This window comes from Leptopilina boulardi, unplaced genomic scaffold (assembly GCF_019393585.1).
Source record: "Leptopilina boulardi isolate dan_hultmark-lab unplaced genomic scaffold, ZJU_Lbou_2.1 LbouV2_58, whole genome shotgun sequence".
NCBI classification, from domain to species: domain Eukaryota; kingdom Metazoa; phylum Arthropoda; class Insecta; order Hymenoptera; family Figitidae; genus Leptopilina; species Leptopilina boulardi.
The window spans coordinates 1595325-1616412 of NW_026138003.1; the positions used below are offsets into that span (position 1 = coordinate 1595325).

The 21088-nt window shown below is 25.7% G+C and overlaps 1 protein-coding gene across 4 annotated transcripts in view; it reads right to left on the minus strand.

Annotated features, from left to right (window-relative positions):
* LOC127290228 (probable beta-hexosaminidase fdl) overlaps nucleotides 1–21088 on the minus strand; it is a 75106-nt gene that overhangs the window by 8768 nt on the left and 45250 nt on the right. For all 4 annotated transcript variants that reach the window (XM_051318686.1, XM_051318684.1, XM_051318687.1 and 1 more), the window contains 2 exons: nucleotides 14121–14264; nucleotides 7969–8231 (listed from right to left, as the gene is read on the minus strand). In XM_051318686.1, coding sequence (XP_051174643.1) covers nucleotides 7969–8231; nucleotides 14121–14254 — 397 coding nt within the window. In that variant the 5' untranslated portion in view covers nucleotides 14255–14264. The remainder of the gene's footprint in view (nucleotides 1–7968; nucleotides 8232–14120; nucleotides 14265–21088) is intronic.

The following is a 21088-nucleotide window of genomic DNA, read 5'->3' on the forward strand; positions in this document are numbered from 1 at the left end:
TTTTTGCCAATTTGGAAACCGCCGTTCGAGTGCCGCTCCGGGATGGAGATCGGGCATGGGCGAAGGGTGTCCACGGTAAGATTTTTTTATTTTATAATTATAATAACTGAAAAAACATGGTTGTATGAAAAATTGTAATTTTTAATTTTGTTTCTAATTTTGAAATGTTTCTTTTTTCAGACTGAAGGACAGGAAGGAGGATGCAGAGAAAGCATGGCCCCTGCATAGTTACCCGGTCTCCCCGCATAGAAGATGGGCTACTGGAGGACTGGTCCAGAAGAGGCGATGCTGCCATCGCCCCGTCGGGGTAAATCCGCGATCGGCAAGTGAATTTTATTTTGAACGTAGCGACACACCCTGAAATGTTTAATTTCTAAAATTTTCTATTTTAGAAATTAATTACCCCAAATGGCAAACATTATTTTAAATGTACGAAATTTTAATTTCTACATTTAAAATTTTGTAAATTGCTATTTATTTCAGGATTATAATTTCTTGTAATACCCCCCCCCCGATTTTGGAAATTGTTAATATATTTTTAAGCTTAAAATTTCAAATATAATAGTCTAAAAAATTTTCTATCAAAAATTTCTTATTAATCTGAAAATTTTTTTTTAATTAATAATAATAATATTAAAATTTCTTTGGTAGAAAAAAAAGTTAAAATTAAATTAAATTTGAATATAATTAATGTTAAAAAAAATTAAATTTAAATCAATTTTGTTTGAAAAAAAATTCATGCATCAAAAAAGTTAAAATAATCTAAATTTTTAATTATTAAATTCTCTCCATAATTTGTTTTGAAAGAGAGAGAGATTTTAAGCTCAGGTGTCGGATAATTTTTGTATGAGTGAAGTAATTTTTTTTGAATACAGGTATAGGCAGGGTATTTTTTGTGTATGTTTGATTGTAGTTGTAGTAATTTCGCATGATATACACAGTAAAAACAAAGTCTTAAACCGTTTGCACCTTAAATTAAGCCCATATATTTTGCATAAGTCTGTCCTTTTTTAATTGGTCTGACTCCGTTTACACCTTAAATTCAGCCTCAAAAAAAGGCTGAAATCAAGATTTCTTTTTTAGTGTGTATTTTTTTTATAGTGTCGCTATCTTCTAATTATTCTATAAAACATGTAGTTCATTTACATTTATTTGGAAAAATTAACTTTAATTTTTACAAATCAAAGTGTAAATAAACTAGAAATTTTTTTGTACTTTTTTACTAACTTTTCTTTCAGCAAAATCATCGTGGTGAGAAAAATATTTATTTATATTCTAAAATTTTTTGTGTAAATTGTGCCCATTTTAAATATGTATTTACTAATATGTGTTTTTAATTTTTTTTTCTTTTTTTTGGGCAGTATTTATAACCACAAAACAAATGTACGAATTTCCATTCAAAATCGAAATTATTTAAATCACGAAAAAAATTTATCTGCAACAACGAAAGGTTTCACTCAAATAGAAAAAGTTTTAATTGTTTCAGTTATATCTTTTACTATTCTAGTAAAATCTTTCCCTGTTTCAGATGAAACTTTTATTCCGTGTAAAAATTCTATAAAATTTTGCTCATTTATTTTTTGAGTTTCTTAAAAAATTTCAAGTTTTAGACGAAGGTAGTGATACAGCTAAACGACTGGTCACAAAAATGCCTCACTACGAGAGTCAAATATTTACGGACATAAAAATTTTTTATCATTTTCTCAAAATTCTCAAAAAAATTCGGTTTTTACGCGGAGGCAGTGATACAGCTGAACGACTGGTCACAAAATGTCTTAGTACGTGGGTAGAAAATGTGATGAATATTAAAATTGACAATAAATAATGTAATGTTACAAGTCTAATTTATCAAAATCGAAAATTTACTAATGTATTAATTTTGTAATAAATGAATTATTTTTTGCCTTTTTAAATTACTCTAAAAATTACATATTCTTTTTACGCAAAACATGTGATGCAGTTAGACAAATAACTAATCACAGTAATAATTAATTTATCCGAATCGTTAATTTACGAATATTAATTTTTTCTAGTTTTTCAATCAACTTAAAAAAAATATTTTTAATCGTACATTTGTCTCAGATTATAAATAATGCTATTTTTTCAGGTTACTAATAATGAATTTTTCTCTTTTCAGGTTTTACTAATGAATTTTTTTTCTTTTCAGGTTTTCTGGCAGAAAAAATTCATTGCTCTACCTAACACTATCAAGCAGTGCTAGCTAGCGACATGATTTTTTTCTATCAAGGTTTTACTAATAAATCTTTTTTCTGTTTCAGGTTTTAATAATAAATGTTTCTTCTGTTTCAGGTAATACTAATGATTGTTTTTTCTGATTCAGATTTTACTAATTAATGTTTTTTCTGTTTCAGGTTTTACTAATAAAACTTTTTTCTGTTTCACATTTTACTAATGAATATTTTTTCTGTTTCAGGTTTTACTAATTAATGTTTTTTCTGTTTCAGGTTTTACTAATGAATTTTTTTTCATTTCTTGTTTTCTGTTAGAAAAAATTCATTGCGCTACCTAACATTATCAAGCAGTGCTAGCTAGCGCCATGATTTATTTCTACTAACGTTTTAATAATAAATCTTTTTTCTGTTTCAGGTTTTACTAATAAATATTTTTTTCTGTTTCAGGTTTTACTAATGAATGTTTTTTCTGTTTAAGATTTTACTAATGAATGTTTTTTCTGTTCCAGTTTTTACTAATAAATGTTTCTTCTGTTTCAGGTTTTACTAATGAATATTTTTTCTGTTTCAGATTTTACTAATGAATGTTTTTTCTGTTTCAGGTTTTACTAATTAATGTTTTTTCTGTTTCAGATTTTACTAATGAATGTTTTTTCTGTTTCAGGTTTTAGTAATGAATATTTTTTCTCTTTCAGATTTTACTAATAAAAGTTTTTTCTGTTTCACATTTTACTAATGAATATTTTTTCTGTTTCAGGTTTTACTAATTAATGTTTTTTTTGTTTCAGGTTTTACTAATAAATATTTTTTCTGTTTCAGGTTTTACTAATGAATGTTTTTTCTGTTTCAGGTTTTAGTAATGAATATTTTTTCTCTTTCAGGTTTTACTAATTAATGTTCTTTCTGTTTCAGATTTTACTAATGAAAGCTTTTTCTTTTTCAGTTTTTACTAATAAATGTTTCTTCTGTTTCAGGTTTTACTAATGAATATTTTTTCTGTTTTAGGTTTTACTAATGAATGTTTTTTCTGTCTCATGTTTTTCTAATAATTAATTTTCCCTTACTTGTTTTAATAATAAATAATGTTTTTTTCTTACATGTTGTACTGAGTGTGTTTTTCTTATTGCTTACTAATAATGAATTTTTTCCTTACATGTTTTACTAATGAATGTCTTTTTCTTACTGGTTACTAAGAATGTATTTTTTCGTGTTTTACTAATTAATGTTTTTTCTGTTTTAGATTTTTCTAATTATTGTTTTTTCTGTTTCAGGTTTTACTAATGAATGTTTTTTCAGTTTCAGGTTTTACTAATGAATGTTTCTTCTGTTTCATGTTTTATAAATAAATATTTTTTCTGTTTCAGGTTTTACTAATGAATGTTTTTTCTGTTTCAGATTTTACTAATGAATGTTTTTTCTGTTTCATGTTTTACTAATAATTAATTTTTCCTCACTTGTTTTAATAATTAATGTTTTTTTCTTACATGTTTTACTAATGAGTGTGTTTTTCTTACTGCTTACTAATAATGAATTTTTTCCTTACATGTTTCACTAATGAATGTCTTTTTCTTACTGGTTACTAATAATGTATTTTTTTCGTGTTTTACTAATTAATGTTTTTTCTGTTTCAGATTACTAATAATAATTTTTCTATTTCAGGTTTTAATAATAAATATGTTTTTCTTTCAGGTCTCCCACAGTACAAAAATATTTCGGCAATATTGAAAATATTTCAACTATTGCTGTAATATATTTTGTTCTGAGGCGTGGTTAGGCCTAATGCACATTTTGACCACAATTACAAATTGAAAAAAATTATTTTTAAATTGTAATTGAACAAACTGTACAATAGGGAAGCACGTTAAAGAGCGTGTCTAATGTTCCACCTCTTGGGTGATGCGGAAGAGAACATAATTAATTTTTTGGATTTTGAAAAACTAATATCAGATTCGTAATCAGCTACCCCAAAAATCCCCGAGTAACATGTTTCAGGCAAATCCGCCGAATTAAAATTAATAAGTCCACCATTTTGAATTTTGAAAACGGACTTCAGTTTCGTAATCAGCGACCTCGAAAATTTAAGTGCACACAGTTTTAAAAATTTTGGTGGTATAAAAGTTTCTTAACATTTTGGACCCACTTTTAAGATTTTTCTCCTCACAACGAAGGGGTTAAAAACCAAAATGTTAGAAAATGAAAAAAATTCTGAAAATGTAAAGAAATAGAAAGTCATAGAAAACAAGAAATTAAAAAAAGCGAGAATTTGAGGAATTCAATATTCAATAAACAAGAAACAAAAAAAAACGATAATTTGTGAAAAACTTGATCTTTCTGTCCCGTTTGTAATAATTAATAACTTTTATAGAAATTTCCAAAGAAACGAAAATTTGATGATAAAGAATAGAATTTTATGAAAAAAAGAGAAATTGTAGTAAAAAAATTATATTTTTACTGAGAAAATTCCTAGTTTAACAATATAATAATTACTTATTTATATTTATTTAGATGACTAAATTATTATTGTCATTCAAACATTAAAGTCATGTGATTGTTATAATTTCACATGAAAACATTCTCCGCATTTTTTTTCTCAAAATACTTGATAGATTGAGCTAAAATTTTGTGAAGAACTCAAAACTAGTATAAGGATTCGTTGTCATGTGAAAGATTATATTAATATTTTGTCAAAAAATTTATTCTCAAAAAATTGCTTTTTTCAAATTTTAAAAAATAAAAGTAATTATCACGGTAAGGATACAATAATTAACAATAATAAAATTAAAATTATATTTTTATCATCATTTATAATTGATAACTCAAATATTAATTAAATGAACATTGTTAAAGCAGACTTACAATGTTTGCTCATTAGCTTGTGTAAATTATATGAAATATTAAATTTAATTTTCAATTAATGATTTCGTATCTATATAATTTGACGAATATATATATATCAATTATTTTATTATTAAATACTATTGACATACAAAATTAATAGATTGGTAAAAAGAATAATATAAAGTACCTATATAAGAAAAAGTAAAATTTCAGATATATCTAAACAAAAATTGAAAAGTATGTTATGGTGAGCAATTTTTATTTTTTCATACTTCCAACAAACTAAAAGAAAATAATTGATAATTTTCTTTATGGTATTTTAAAATTAAGTAAAATTTTAGAAAAAAATTTCAATAAAAAAGAACTAAAACAAAAAAGAACTAAAACAAAAAAGTTCGAAAACATTTTATGAAACGAAAAGACTGAAATTCTTTCCCTTAACCCCTTGAGTGTCGACGAGATTTCCACTATTTGGGCCAAAAGTGTGTTGAAAAAAATTTTAATGAATTTTTATGAAACTTGGTATCTTAAGGTTTTCAGGGTCGCTGATTACGAACCTAAGGTCGGTTTTTCAAAATTCAAAATGGCGGATCCAATATGGCGGACGACAATTTGAAAATATAATGCAATTCGCTTGAAAATGGGTACTCGGGGGTTTTTGGGGTTGCTGATTACAAATCCCATGTTAGTTTTTTAAAATTCAAAATGGCGGATCCAATATGGCGGACCACAATTTGAAAATATAATGTAATTCTCTTAAAAATGGGTATTCGGGGGTTTTCGAGGTCGCTGATTACTAATTCGATGTTAGTTTTTCAAAATTCAAAATGGCGGTTCAATATGGCGGACGACAATTTGAAAGTGTAATGCAATTTGCTTGAAAATGGTTAGTCGGGGGTTTACAGGCTCGCTGTTTACGAATCTGAAATCAAAATTTTTAAATTTCCAAAATTCAAAATGGTGGATCCAATATGGAGGAAAAATTTTCAAAATTAATCAGATTAATTAATATTGGATCCGACATTTTGAATTTTGAAAATCTGATGTCATATTCATAATCAGCGACCCCGAAAACCCCTGAGTAACGAGCTTCAGTCGAATCCGATCAATTTTGAAAAATTTTCCGCCATAATGGATCCGCCATCTTGAAGTTTAAAAAACTGATATCAGTTTCGTAATCAGCGACTCCGAAACCCCCTGAGTAACCATTTTAAAGCGAATTGTATCATATTTTCAAATTGTCGTCCGCCATATTGGATCCGCCATTTTGAATTTTGAAAAACTGACCTCAGATTCGGAATCAGCGTCTCCAAAATCCCCCGAGTAACCAGTTTCAAAAATATTTGAGATGTTTTTCATCACTTTTTTTAAGTTGCGCATATATGAGAGATTCTTTTTCAATCGCCCCAGCCCAAAAAGTCAATGTTCTGGGATTGGCTTCATACTTTGGTAAATTGTTGTCCTATATGATAGTAATAAATCCCTAAAATATAAATTAATTAAAAAAATATTTGTAGAAAGTAGAGGGGGTTGAAGTTTTGACGTTAAGGGTAACATTGTCATTTTCAAATCCGTATAACTATGACAAAAGTTAATGGATTTTAATTTATCTATAATGAATTTTATTGCATTTTTCACGTACTTTTCAAAAATGTATACAAAATTTAAAAAAAAATTTTTTGACCCCTTTTTTTTCAAAATAAACCCTTATTTTTCGATTTTCACCCCTTCGGGAATTTTTTTTTGTTTTTTTTTTTATTTTCATTGGAAAGCTGAGGTTTTTTCCCATGAGCTATGTAAATATGAAAATGGGACAACAATAATTTTGTGAGAAACATAATATTAAATTAGGCAGTGCCTATCTAAATCCTCAAAGATGATCTCCAGGTACACCCCTTATCGGCACCGCCTACTTTAATATTCTGTTACTCACAAAATTATTGTTGTCCCATTTTCATATTTACATAGCTCATCGGAAAAAACCTCAGCTTTCCAATGAAAATAAAAAAAAAAAAAAAAAAATACCCGAAGGGGTGAAAATCGAAAAATAAGGGTTGATTTTGACAAAAAAGGGGTTAAAAATTTTTTTTTTTAAATTTCATATACATTTTTGAAAAGTACATGAAAAATGCAATAAAATTCATTATAGATAAATTAAAATCCATTAACTTTTGTCATAGTTAAACGGATTTGAAAATGGCAATGTTACCCTTAACGTCAAAACTTCAACCCCCTCTACTTTCTACAAATATTTTTTTAATTAATTTATATTTTAGGGATTTATTACTATCATATAGGACAACAATTTACCAAAGTATGAAGCCAATCCCAGAACATTGACTTTTTGGGCTGGGGCGATTGAAAAAGAATCTCTCATATGCGTAAAGAGCACTTTTGACCAGTTTTAGTTTTACGCATATATGCTTCAGCGACAGGCAACGGGTTAATACAATTTTCTTTCATTTATTAAAGAATAATTTTAATAAGAAAAGAATACTCATGACTCAATACCCAATCAATTTTTTCTCAAAATTAAGAAAAAGAATCTTTATTTTATAAAATAAAATAAAAATTAAAAAAAATTTTTTAATAATTGTCATATTACAAAATTTTTACTTAACAGTATTTCTTTTTTAAACCAATTTTATTTTCTCGAAATAGAATAGAAATTCTGTTAAATAAAAATAATCTGGCTAATTTAAAGATTGAACAAATAAATTCCAATAAGTAGATGTTATGTTTTAAGAAAATTGTACTAAATTAGAATTTTGTCAAATGAAAATTGGATTCAATAAAAATTCTACTAAATTTTTTTTTTATTTTGTGTAGTTTTGATACCGACTCTATATGCGTGCCAAATTTTTTCTTCAGTTTAGTATTTTCTTTCATAATAAAAAAGAAATGAAAAGAAATTATTTAATGAAATTAATTAACTTGCCTAAAAATACTTCCTTCGCCTTTTCTAAAAGATTTGAAACTTCCTGATCAGGGGAATCAATTATGCCGAAATCAATTTGTTGAATATGAAAAGCTACATGATCCTTGCTGAGAAAAGTTTTGCCTGTAGGGCTAGGCCAAATTAAACGTGTATTCCCACCACATGTGGCTGCACATGTTGCTTGAGTTGTTCTTGATGATCTAACAGCCCTTCTTTCACATCTCCCTTCATTACACACCCATGACCAAGGACTACGGAATGGTCTGAAACAAAAAAAATTTATCAGAAATATATACAAACAGACAATATTATTGCGCAGTCATATTTGAAATTTAAGTACTATTTCGGTGTTAAAATCGATAAAAAGCAATTTAAATAAATTTCAATTCAAGCCAAGGACGAAATACATCGATTTATTTCACAAATAGAATGTACGACTTCAATAATTAGCAATGGCAATTAAGAACGACGATTTTAATTTTTAATTATGCTATACGATTTTTAAAAATGTGGTAAAAAAACCTATTTTAAGTAATTGATTCTAAAGGGCTTTTTTAAATTTTTTTAACATATTTTCTGAATTGGAATTCTTTGAAAAGATAATTATTTTTGTTCTGTTTGTGTAACATAGTAATTTTTAGTTACTATTAATCATGAGAAATAACAGTATTATTTTTTTTAGAACAAGAGGAAAGTAATATTTTTAAATCCTTTAGTGTCATGTGACAACAGTTATGTGACCTCAGTTACATAAAACAATTGTAATCAAAAGATGACAGGCAAGAAAATGATAAAATAAAGTAGAAAAAAATGTTCTACCAATTAATTTACAACTATCTATTTTTCAATAAGAAATAAGTTTTTTATATTTCTTTCTTTTCGTATATAATGTACCATAAAAACGGAGTAAAGTCGTTCATGTATAGAGATAAAATCGCTCAACAGTACACTGAAAAATAATTTATTTGATTCAAATAATCGGTTACTTCACTATTATAAAATAAATAATTGTTATTAAATAATTATTATTTAAGTCAATTAAATGCTATTTATTTCAAATAGAGAAATAATTGGTTCAAATCAAGTTTATTTAATACAAATAAAAATTATTTAGTTCAAGTAAATATTTATTTAACAATACACGGAGAGAAGAGATTTAGTCTATTCTACTAAATACGTTTAGTCCAGATTCTACTAAACAGCGTAGTCTGAGGGACTACTATAGTTCTGTCACACAAAAAAATTTACCGACAGAATAAAACTGCACAAATCTAATTGGTTGTCCACAATTAACTAGATTGCGGACAACCAATCAGATTTCTACATTTCGTTTCTGTCGGTAAATTTTTTTCTATCGATAATCGTGTAAATTTTTTTACTAAACAGTATCGTTCATTTAACTGAATGTTTAGTCCGTCCAAAATGAACGATACTGTTTAGTAGATTTAACTGAGATAGTAGTAAGATCTACTACGCCCTTCTCTCCGTGTAGTCAAGTAACCGATTATTTGAATCAAATAAATTTTTTTCAGTATAATTTTGCGTTTTATTAAAATAAATAATTTTTCTTCATACCTCGGTCAAAAGTACGTATCTCCCGCATCGATTTCGCAACAGAAAGTCGAATATTTGTGCATTGGTCGATGCACAAGCTCGCCCTCTATAACAGCGGGTGCAAAAGTTGTTAGCTGCTCTGTATTACCGGCAGAGAATTCAAAGCGCGAGTGATCCAGACGATTGACATTAAACAAAAATTTATGTAACAAATACATAAATTGTATATTTCATAAAAATATTATAAATAATTTTTACTTACAAACAGATTTTAAAAATAATTCATACAATTAATAAATAAAAAAAAACTTAATTACTTTTGTTATTCATGGTACAAGAAATAAATAAAAAATTGCAAAAATTGACTATTTCTTTTAAAAAATGTGTAGCTATATATTTGCCTATTCACATATGAGCCGCCGGAAAGTAAAAGGGCGCATAAAATTTGTACGGCCGTTCGAGTTGGCCCCTGACGCTTGAAAAATCGATTTAAAAAAAAAAATTTTTTTTTATTACTACATTACTGGAAATTTTATTCCGCATCTTTTTTCTTCTATGAAAAAAATCTCTATTTTTTTCGGTTTTCGAGTAAATCGAAAAAAACTGGATTTTTAAAAAACACAAATTTAATTAAATTTTTCACTTCAACTCGCTCTAAAAAACAAAGTTATAAATATTTTTTGACAAAATTTACAGAAATTATAGTTTAAACTATTCTTAAGACGACAAACTTTGTATGAATGTGATTTTTTTATTTCGAAAAAAGTTATGAATTTTTTTGTTTCACAGTGACAAATTTACGTTTCCAAATTTTCAAGGGCTTCGTTTATCTGAAAAATTTTCAGTCAGTGAAAACTTATCCCGAAAAAAATGTTCACTAGGGTCTTACAAACATTTTTGTAAAATATTTTTGCAATTGGAATAGCCGTTTACGAAATATTATTGAAAAACTATTTTTCGTCAAAAGCGCGCGAGTCAAAAACTTCCCGTTTGTGTAGAGCCGGCTAGTACTCAGCGATGGCTGCCAAGGTCGTTTATGTTTACTCGCGCGCGTTTGACGAAAAATAGTTTTTCAATAATATTTCGTAAACGGCTATTCCAATTGCAAAAATATTTTACAAAAATGTTTGTAAGACCCTAGTGAACATTTTTTTCGGGATAAGTTTTCACTGACTGAAAATTTTTCAGATAAACGAAGCCCTTGAAAATTTGGAAACGTAAATTTGTCACTGTGAAACAAAAAAATTCATAACTTTTTTCGAAATAAAAAAATCACATTCATACAAAGTTTGTCGTCTTAAGAATAGTTTAAACTATAATTTCTGTAAATTTTGTCAAAAAATATTTATAACTTTGTTTTTTAGAGCGAGTTGAAGTGAAAAATTTAATTAAATTTGTGTTTTTTAAAAATCCAGTTTTTTTCGATTTACTCAAAAACCGAAAAAAATAGAGATTTTTTTCATAGAAGAAAAAAGATGCGGAATAAAATTTCCAGTAATGTAGTAATAAAAAAAAATTTTTTTTTTTAAATCGATTTTTCAAGCGTCAGGGGCCAACTCGAACGGCCGTACAAATTTTATGCGCCCTTTTACTTTCCGGCGGCTCATATTGTCTCGATGCCTGCCCCCGACCAGCAGCACTCGCTTTGCTCGTGCAGCAAATGTCGGGGCAGGCATCGAAAAAAGAGAGAGACAGAGAAAAAGTCAGAGCTTAGAGAGTGTCCGATAGAGGCGTTGAAGCGAAAAGCAAAAGTAATGATGGCCGCCTGTCAATTGGAATACGAAATTGAAATGTTTTGAATTAGTCAATTGTTGTGCGTACTTTCGACCGGATATAAAGAAAAATAGTATACATTACACGGGCAAAAATTTCGACATCCCCGCACCGCGGGAAATGATGCCCGAGGCGAAGCCGATGTCGAACTTTCTTTTTGAAAGAGGAGCTAACTTATTCGATCGATTTTACCCAACATAAACGACTTTTGCAGAATATTTCAATTAAAAATAGTTACATTTATTTAGAAAATATACGTCGGTAAAGTTTATAACGATGTAGAAGAAAAAAATATTTTTATATGCAAATTATTATAATTTTTTATCTAAAAAATTTTTTACAATGTTTCTTGATCAACAATTTTTGGAAGAAAAATTTATAAGCAAAAAATTAATTATTATTTTTCTAGTGAAGACAAATTTTTTTTTATTTCAATCGTTAATCATAAACGTTGTGAATTGCACCGACGTGAAAATATTGCAAGAGTTTCAACATTGAAATAAATAAAAAGAAGCTAATGAAAGTGTATTAGCTTATCTTGGTTGCGTTATTTTTTTTTAAATTATAATTAAAAATTTGCTGTAAGGTATATGAAAAAACATTTACGTTGAGTTGCTAATGAGATATTGCTCTCTTTTTTTTAGCATGAGTTTAAAACAACTTTTTTACAGTACTGTCGTGCAAAGCAAAAAATTTGTTTTTAAGTTGATTTTCGGTTACACGACTACGGTAAATACCTAAAAGCAAATGTCAGTTATAGGCTTTTTTACTTTTGCACAGCAGGGGTATGTGTTTTACAAGTTTTACTCGAAAATTTTAAAAACATAAAATCTATTACTTTGCAGGGTAAAAAAGTCTATAACTGACATTTGCTTTTAGGTTCTATTTCCCCTAGTTATGTAACTGAAAATTAACTTAAAAATAAATCCAGTTTAAAACTTTTTTTTTTGTTTAACATGTCAGAAAAAATCTTTTTTTTTATTTGTATTCTCACTTATAAATAAATTATATTCGTGTACAAATTATACAATTATATGTTATCGTGTCTGAAAAAAAGGGTAATCAGGTTGTGTACAAATCGATCTTTGAATTCCCGGTTTAAGATAATAAAGTTTTTTCTTACTATAATTATATTATAAAGCAAATAATACCTTCAATTTTAATGTACTAGCGCCTCCTGCTTTCTTAATTTCAAAATATTAAATTTAAGTTGATTTTCAAATTTTTTAATTAATGAAAATAATAAGTTACTTTCTAATATAATTTCCAACTTGAACAACATATACCTATTATATAATAAATTTTAAATAATCAATTCAATTTTTATGCAATTCATTTGTAATTATATTTTGTATTCATGAAAAATTGCAAAATGATTTATTTTTAACAATATAGTTAATTAGTTAAAGCCAGTTAAAGCTTACAATCAGCTGTGTAAGGGAACGGTAGGCTTTGAAGTAGAACATTCCTAGTTAAAAACATTTCAACCAATCTCTTTCATGCATTTCACATTAGCCATACCGACCGTTGATACAGTTGTCTTTTCACATAGAACACGATTTTATAAAAATTTTATTAATTTCACTATTTTAGGTATTTCATTTCCCGGTTTGTAGACACCCTGGTAATAAAATAAAAATTAATTAAAAAAAGCGCGGTGAAACTAGCGAGCCGCCAGCCGGCAGACAGCAGACAAAACCATAGGCGTCGACGCTACACTAAACGCCACCACTAGCAAATTGGAGCTGCTGGCTATTAATTTTTACAAATAAAAAACCTGCTAATAAACATTCTAAGAAGGTTTTCCAAAAAGAAAAATAAAAATACATTAATAAATAAATTTTTTTAGTCAATTTAGTGAAAAAAAACCAAAAAAACGACTGTCTGCTACAAGCGGCTGGGGCTGCTGGCTATTAATTTTTCCCAAAAAAATTCTTGCAAATATAAAACTTGTTAATAAACATTTCCAGAAGATTTTCCAACAAGAAAATCAAAAATTCATTGAAAATTAAATTTTTTGAGTCGGTTTTAGTGAAAAAAACCAAAAAAACGACTGTCTGCTACAAGCGGCTGGGGCTGCTGGCTATTAATTTTTCCCAAAAAAATTCTTGCAAATATAAAACTTGTTAATAAACATTCCCAGAAGATTTTCCAACAAGAAAATTAAAAATTCAGTTTTTTATTTGTAAGAATTTTTTTTGGAAAAATTAATAGCCAGCAGCTCCAGCCGTTTGTTAGCAGACAATAGTTTTTCATTAATTATTATTGTTTGATTATGTAAGTGTAAATTGTTTGTTAACTAATCATATTTATGTTAAAATATGTTCATGTAGTATCATAATGTAATGTGTGAATCATTTGAACTGTTTTTATTTTTGTTTAAACGTTGCTACCCAATTTGCTAGTGGTGGCGTTTAGTGTAGCGTCGACGCCTATGGTTTTGTCTGCTGTCTGCCGGCTGGCGGCTCGCTAGTTTCACCGCGCTATTAAAAAATATTGAAAAATAAAAATTAATTAAAAAATATTGAAAATAAAAAAAAAATGTTAACCTACTTGTTAAATTTTTTATTATTTTGTTTTAATAATTGTGGAAAAATTGTTATTTTATAAAAGTTGGAAAAAATATAATGATAAAAATATAACATAAATGAAACTAAAAATATGAAATTCAGTCTTTTACGTAAAAAGGAAAAACTTCTATGTATAGTGTTTTATTATATACATCTGGATAAATTGAATATTAACAATGCAACATTGTTGTCAGTTGCAATAGACGTGGGATGAAATGGTAATGAATTATGATTATATAACTGCTTTCTGCTTACCTTCGAACAGTAAAAGGTTGAAATGAAGAAAGAGGTGGTGAGTTAGCAAACATGGCGATGAGAAGTACCCCAGTAATCAGAACAAGAAAGAAGAGGACTCTTCTTATCCACCCGCTGGGCACTCCACCCACCATTCTCGCGAACCTTTAAAACAATTCATTTTTCTTTTTTTTATTACTATATAGTTTATAATTAAATGAAAAGAAAAATGAACTTGAGTTCAAATATTGTTTTAATTATCTTATATAATTAATTGTTATAATTATATAACATATTTATATAGTTCTGAATTATTTTCAACAATTGTTATAATTTACAATAAAAGCAAATTAAAAAAAATTTTAATCTATTTAAAATTATTCAATTTTAACTCAAAAATTTTTCTGAAAATTAAAATTAGAATATAATTTTCATAATTGATATAGGATCAAAGAAACATTTATTTGAATTAAATAAAAAATTTCTTTGAAACGAAGATAATTTGTTTGAAACAAATAAATTTTCTTTGTATTAAAGAAAAATTTGTCAAAAAAATTGATTTCTTTGAATCAAAGAAATCTTTTTTCTGCGTATTAAGAGTTAATATTCCGTGTGTATTTTCATTCCAAAACTCACAAACATAATCTAAAATTTTTTTCAGCGTATAAAAATTTCATTATCCATTTATTAGTTAAGAAGGGATCGTACAGACAATCAAATGAAAAGTTAATTCAATTCCATTATATTTGTAATTTTTTATAACAAAAAAATTTAAATCAATTTTTTAATCAAAAAATGATTATAAAATATTTAAGTTATTTATTTAATCAGAATTAATTAATTAATTTTAATTTTATTCTATCTAAAAATTGTTAAAATATTGAGTTGGACTATTTGTATACTTGAATTTTATACTCAACATTTTTTTAATTGAAATTTATAAATATATTTGTTTATTTATTTATTACTATTACTACACATATATATTTTCAAATTTAAATAAAAAATTTAAAGCGGTTGGCTGAACGTAGACATTCAAGCAGTGTCGTCATTATTTTATTGTACTTCTCGAGCTAAAACGGTCCTCGCCGGTTCATTAAATATTAGATACCGTTTCTATAAAAAGAGTAATGGTAGGGTCACTATAAAGAAATCAATGACCGTACAAAGAGTGAGTACAGTAATTACACGAAATTACATAATGTCATTCTATAACGAGATTTAAACATTTTTTTTTTTGCTTCTATTATATCTCCTGTATAAAAGTTTTTTTCGGAAAATAATTTTAATTAAAAATTATAATTAACAACGTATTGATTCTTTACATAATGTAGTTCACTATATATAACCATATGATTCAAATTAATTATTCTAATCAAGTATTATAGTATACGGAGAGAAATCTGTTGCGTTTAGCACGTGAACACCATCAGATGTTATGAATAAAGCATGGATTATATATTAGAGGCGAAAACTACGAATCTACCTGAATATCAGGCCAATCCTCCTGATATATTCAAACCAATCCCAAACAATACCAGCGCTCGCTGTTAGAATTTAAGCACCATCTAAAAAAGCTGAATGGAATAAATGCTAAATGCATAAAAATTTTTGAACAATAATTCTAACATTTTTTCACTCTGTGTTTCTTTTAAACTAAAATATTTTAGACGCATGAATAAGTTCTAAAAAAAATCAATCGTTAAAATTTTCTTTAATTAGAATTTTTTATTTGTTCGAATTATTATTTTGCAGAATTTTCATTAAACCGATTTTTTATATATTACAGAATTTTTATTTGTTTAAATTTTCATTTGTCAGAATTTTTATTTTCTCGAATTTTCATTTAACTTAATAGTTATTTTAATGAATTTTTATTAGGTAGAATTTGATTGCATAGAATTTTCTTTTACATGAATTTCCATTTGTCTGGAATTATTATTTTATAAAATTTCCATATAACCGATTTTTCATACCTCAGAATTTATACTTAACCGAAAAATTATTTAATAGAATTTTCATTTGTCCAAATTAACAATCGACAGAAAGATTTCGGACAAATGAAAATTCTATTAATTAGAAATTCTGCTTTAATCTAATAGAAAATTATATGCAATGATAATTGAAATTCTGCAAAATAACAATTCGAACAAATAAAAATTCGGCTCACTGAAAATTGTATTATGAAATTCTATTTAAAGAAAATTCTAACGATTGATTTTTAGAACTTATTCATGTGTTCGAAATATTTTAAATATTTATGTACAAATAATATTTTACATATTTTTATTTAAATATTAAATTTTTTTTTATAAATACAGATATTTATCTGTCAAAAACTTTACTTTTGCTTTTCATTCATAAGTGTAGAAAATATATATATATATATACGGATTCTAGAAGTCAATTTCCGGTTCAACGAAATGGTTTTTCTTCGTTTTTTTTTGTGTTTAACTATTGAACGAATGATAGATTGCTTTTTTATTTAAACAAATATTTTTCATTTCCTGTAAATGCATTCCTATATGTTCAATGTTTTCTAAAGAGTTTTCTGGTAAAACAATTTACAAATTTCTTAATTTATGAAATTTTAGAGAAGTTCACAAAGTTTATGGTCAACGATTGAAAAAAAATCATATTCTTTATTTGGTAAATTATAAAAATTTTTGCCTTATAAATTATTTTCTTTGAAAAATTGTTGATCGAAAAACGTTATAAAAATTTTTTAGACAAAAAATTATAATAATTTACATATAGAAAAATATATTTTTTTTCTAAATCGTTAATTATCATCGACTTATTTTTAAATGAATCACATTTATAGTTATTAATATTAATTAAATTAAAATAAATTACGTTTTTAAAAAATTTATTAAAATCAATAAAAAAAAAAGCATTAACCCTTAAGCTGTAAACATGGGTCACTCGTGCCTTTTAAAAAGTGACACCTCTTGTTATCTCGGAGGGGGGTCGGTCAAACTATATTGTAAAAAATTGTATACTAATGAGTTACATATGTTCCATAAGTGCCAAAGGTTTAATGCATAAACAGTAGTTACAGTAGTTAGTATTTTGAAACGTGCACGAGTGACCCATGTTTACAGTGAACTGTGCCAAAGTGTGAAATGTTAAGTAAAGTATTTTTTTAAAATTTTGATTTTTTTTCGTTAAATAATTTATTTTTTAGTTCTGATGTTTATTTTTAAATAATTTTTATTTATTTATTTTTTATAAAATGACGTTTTAAGAAAAAAAAAATTTAACGTTAATAAAAATTAAAAAATAATACAATGTCTTTTTATTGTAATTTTTAAACTTAATAAAGATTAAAAAATAATATAATATCTATTTATTGTAATTTGTACCTCTTTTACGTACATTGAAAAAACATTATTTTCATGCTCAAAACTTAAGCATTTCTCTTATTTATAAAGATTTTCAGTATTCTTTCCCTTAAACTATCACTCTTAAGCTTTACTCTCCTATTTGAAATTTTAAAAAATATTGATTTTATTAAAAGTTATGATTTTTTGAAAAAAAACAATATTTTTTTCGTATTTTTGTTTGTTTAAACAAATATATTATTTAAACAAATGAACATTTTAGCAATATAATGATTGGTCCTTAGTTCAGGATAGTTAATGCAACATTATGAATTTTGTCCTATTTTTTAAAGCACTTTTTAAAGCGGCGGACACGAGTGACCCATAATAACCATCTTACAGTCTAAGGGTTAAAGCTTATATGTCTTAATGGTGAATAAATTTTTATTTGTTTCAAACGAAAATTTTATTTATAATAATCAAATTTTTTATTTAAAACAAATAAACAACTATTCAGCTATGAGACAAATATACTATAAAATATTTCATAAAAAAAAAATCATTTTTTTTTTTAAATTATTGATCATGAACGTTATAAAATATACTATTAACGTTTTACTGCAATAAAGATATATCTATATATGAACTTTTTATAAAACGCACGTGATTATGTGTACGACTATAAACGCATTCCTTGTGAAAGGAAAACCCTTCTTTTTATAGCACTCATATAAAAGCAATTTTCTATTTTTAGGAAGATTTCTATAGCCTATCCCCATATCGAGTGTCATGATTCTTCGTAAATTTACTTGAGACAAATATTTTTTTTTTTATGTATTTCAACTAAAATTCTAAAAAGATGGGGGCCGATGAATGATTTTATTCTATTTAGTATATTGTTATTCAAATTGTTTTAAATAACATTAAAAATTCAGTAGTATAAAAATACCAAAAAAATACCGAAAAAAATCTTTTTTTTTTAAAATGAATATTCATTTATATTGAAAAATAAAATGTAAAATTAATTTTTGAACGGAATATTTTTGTAATTTTGAGATTATAATTTTTTTTGTGTATTTAATTTTAATTTTAATTTTTGTAGGTATATTCAATAATTTTCCAACACTTGAAAAAATATTCGTTTCTATTATATGATGAAACATATTATGTCATAAAAAGTTCATGACTCCCATCAATCTAGTGAAAATTAACACTCTTCTTCTTTTATATGAATCCTTTGAAAATTAAAATATATTTCTTACGTAAAGAATGTCAAAAGAATTTCCATTAAATTCATCAAAAACTAATGTAAAAAACTTTTTTTTTCTACTTTTGCAGCTGTTTAAATTACACCTACATTTCTGTTAACGTTTCTATTATAGTTTTTTTTTCATTTTATTCATCAAAAAAAAATTTTATTATTTTAAATTAAATTATTTTTTTTTATCAAAGTCAATTAATTAATTTAAGTTAAATTAAATTTCAAATTTATTTTTTTTTCTACCTGGAATGAATGGACATTCATATTATCTTCACGGAACAAATTTTCTGGAAAACAAACAGTAGATTACAAAAAAAAGAAAAAAAAAAAAATTTACTGAGATCATGAAATTTCGAAAAGAATGAATCGAGCTGGAAAAAAAGATCACACCACGTCTATATAATACAAATACTGTAAAAGAGTTGCATTTCCTTGGAATGCCGGGAGAATTCAATCTTCTAAAAGTATATACTATATGTCGATATTGTCCACGAGAAATTCAACGTCGCCGCAGTAGTAATCTATCCTCGTAAAGATCTTCAAGGAAATGCCATTTTCCTAACACGTATATACCAGTATATAGAAATTTTCATTTATGCGTATTTACTTTATCTTCATTTTAAATTTCATCACTTTAATAAATTATCATTACATATATTTATTTATGACATATAAAAAAATTTGATAAATAATTTTTTGAATTTGATTATACAAAAAAAATTTATTTATTCACTTTGTTATTTGCGATAAATATAATTTATAAATTCTTAATTTATTTTATAGGTATATAATTAACTTTACTTTTTGGGTTTGAAAGAAAATTGTTTTACATTAAAAATATATGTACTCTCGGAAAAAAAATTTGTTTGAAACAAACAAATTTTGATTGAATCAACCAAAACTTTATTTGGCTCAATTAAATTCTTTCTTCGTTCGAAAAATCAATTAAAATAAACCAAACGTTTAGTTATATCAAATAAATATTTATTTGAATTAAACAAATTTTTTGTCAATCAAATAACAAAAAAAAAAAAAATAAAAAATTGTGTTAACACAAATAAATAGTATATTTGGTTCTAACAAAACTTTTCACTATTAAAATGAAATCTATTAAAGAAAAAAAATTTTTTTTTAACGTACAAGAAATCTTATTATAGTTTTATTTGCACAAAATTTTGCATTATAATTAATAACACACAATACGAATTTCAAAGAACCGATGAACCATTTAAAATCAATATATTCAAGTTTAATATAATAAAAAGAACAAAAAATTTTATGTACATATATTGGATACAATTGAACCAACAAAACCTAATATAACATTTATAAATATGTTTCAAAAAAATAAATTGTACTAAATAAGTGTAAAAATTGTAACAATTATATTATTTTTTTTTACTTTTACAATAAAAATAAAATTTCTGTCCACCGTTAAAAAAAAAAAATTGCAAACACAACGCGGGCGTATCGAAATAGCTTTCTCTACTTGGTCTGACTAAAGCGAATGTGTACTACTTAGAATCACGCACGAGTAGACAACAGTTTGAATTGACTTGAAAAAAAAATATATTACTATAATATATATAACAAAAAATATATCCTTAGAAAACTATGGAAGGACAATTTATTAATACATTATAAATATTAGTTATAAATATTAAATGGTAAAGTAAAAAAAAAAACAAAATTGTTATTTTAATCAAAGTGGATTGACCTTAGTCAACTTTGTCAGCATATATATATAACTCGGCAAACGTCATTAATCGCGTGTCGTATAAAATCGATTTCTCTTTTGCCGCTGTAAGGGCTACAATTTCGCCTGGATCGATAAATGTACTTCAAAGATAATGATCACAATACTAAATTCACTCTATACATCAGAACAATATTATTTTGAATTTTCCCTTTCTTTTTCAAGGACTTAGTATTTTTTTTATTTTATTCAAATGGACAATAATTATTTTTCGTTAATCGAAAAAAAAAAAATTTTTTTTAACTCGATAAAATATGGGAAAAAAGTATAATTGAATCGCGTGAATTTCGAAAAGGGCTCAACTCTGAAAACCGTAAGAGTCATTTTCACTATCGATTGTTATGCAATAATGATACTTACGCTTTTTTGAGTTGAGCCCTTTTTGAAATTCACGATTCAATTAAATCCACAATATATTTTTTATTAAATTATTTTTTATGCAAATACAAAGAAAATCATTAATTAAAAAAAATATTTTTCCCAACAATATATATGAATCAAATAAAATTGTTTAATATTGGTATAAAAAAAGTTTTATATTAGGATAGTTCATATATACCACAGTTCATTCAACCGAGTACACTCAGACATGTTTTGTTTGAATCAAATATATACTACTTTTTTGTATTAACACAATTTTTTTTGCGAT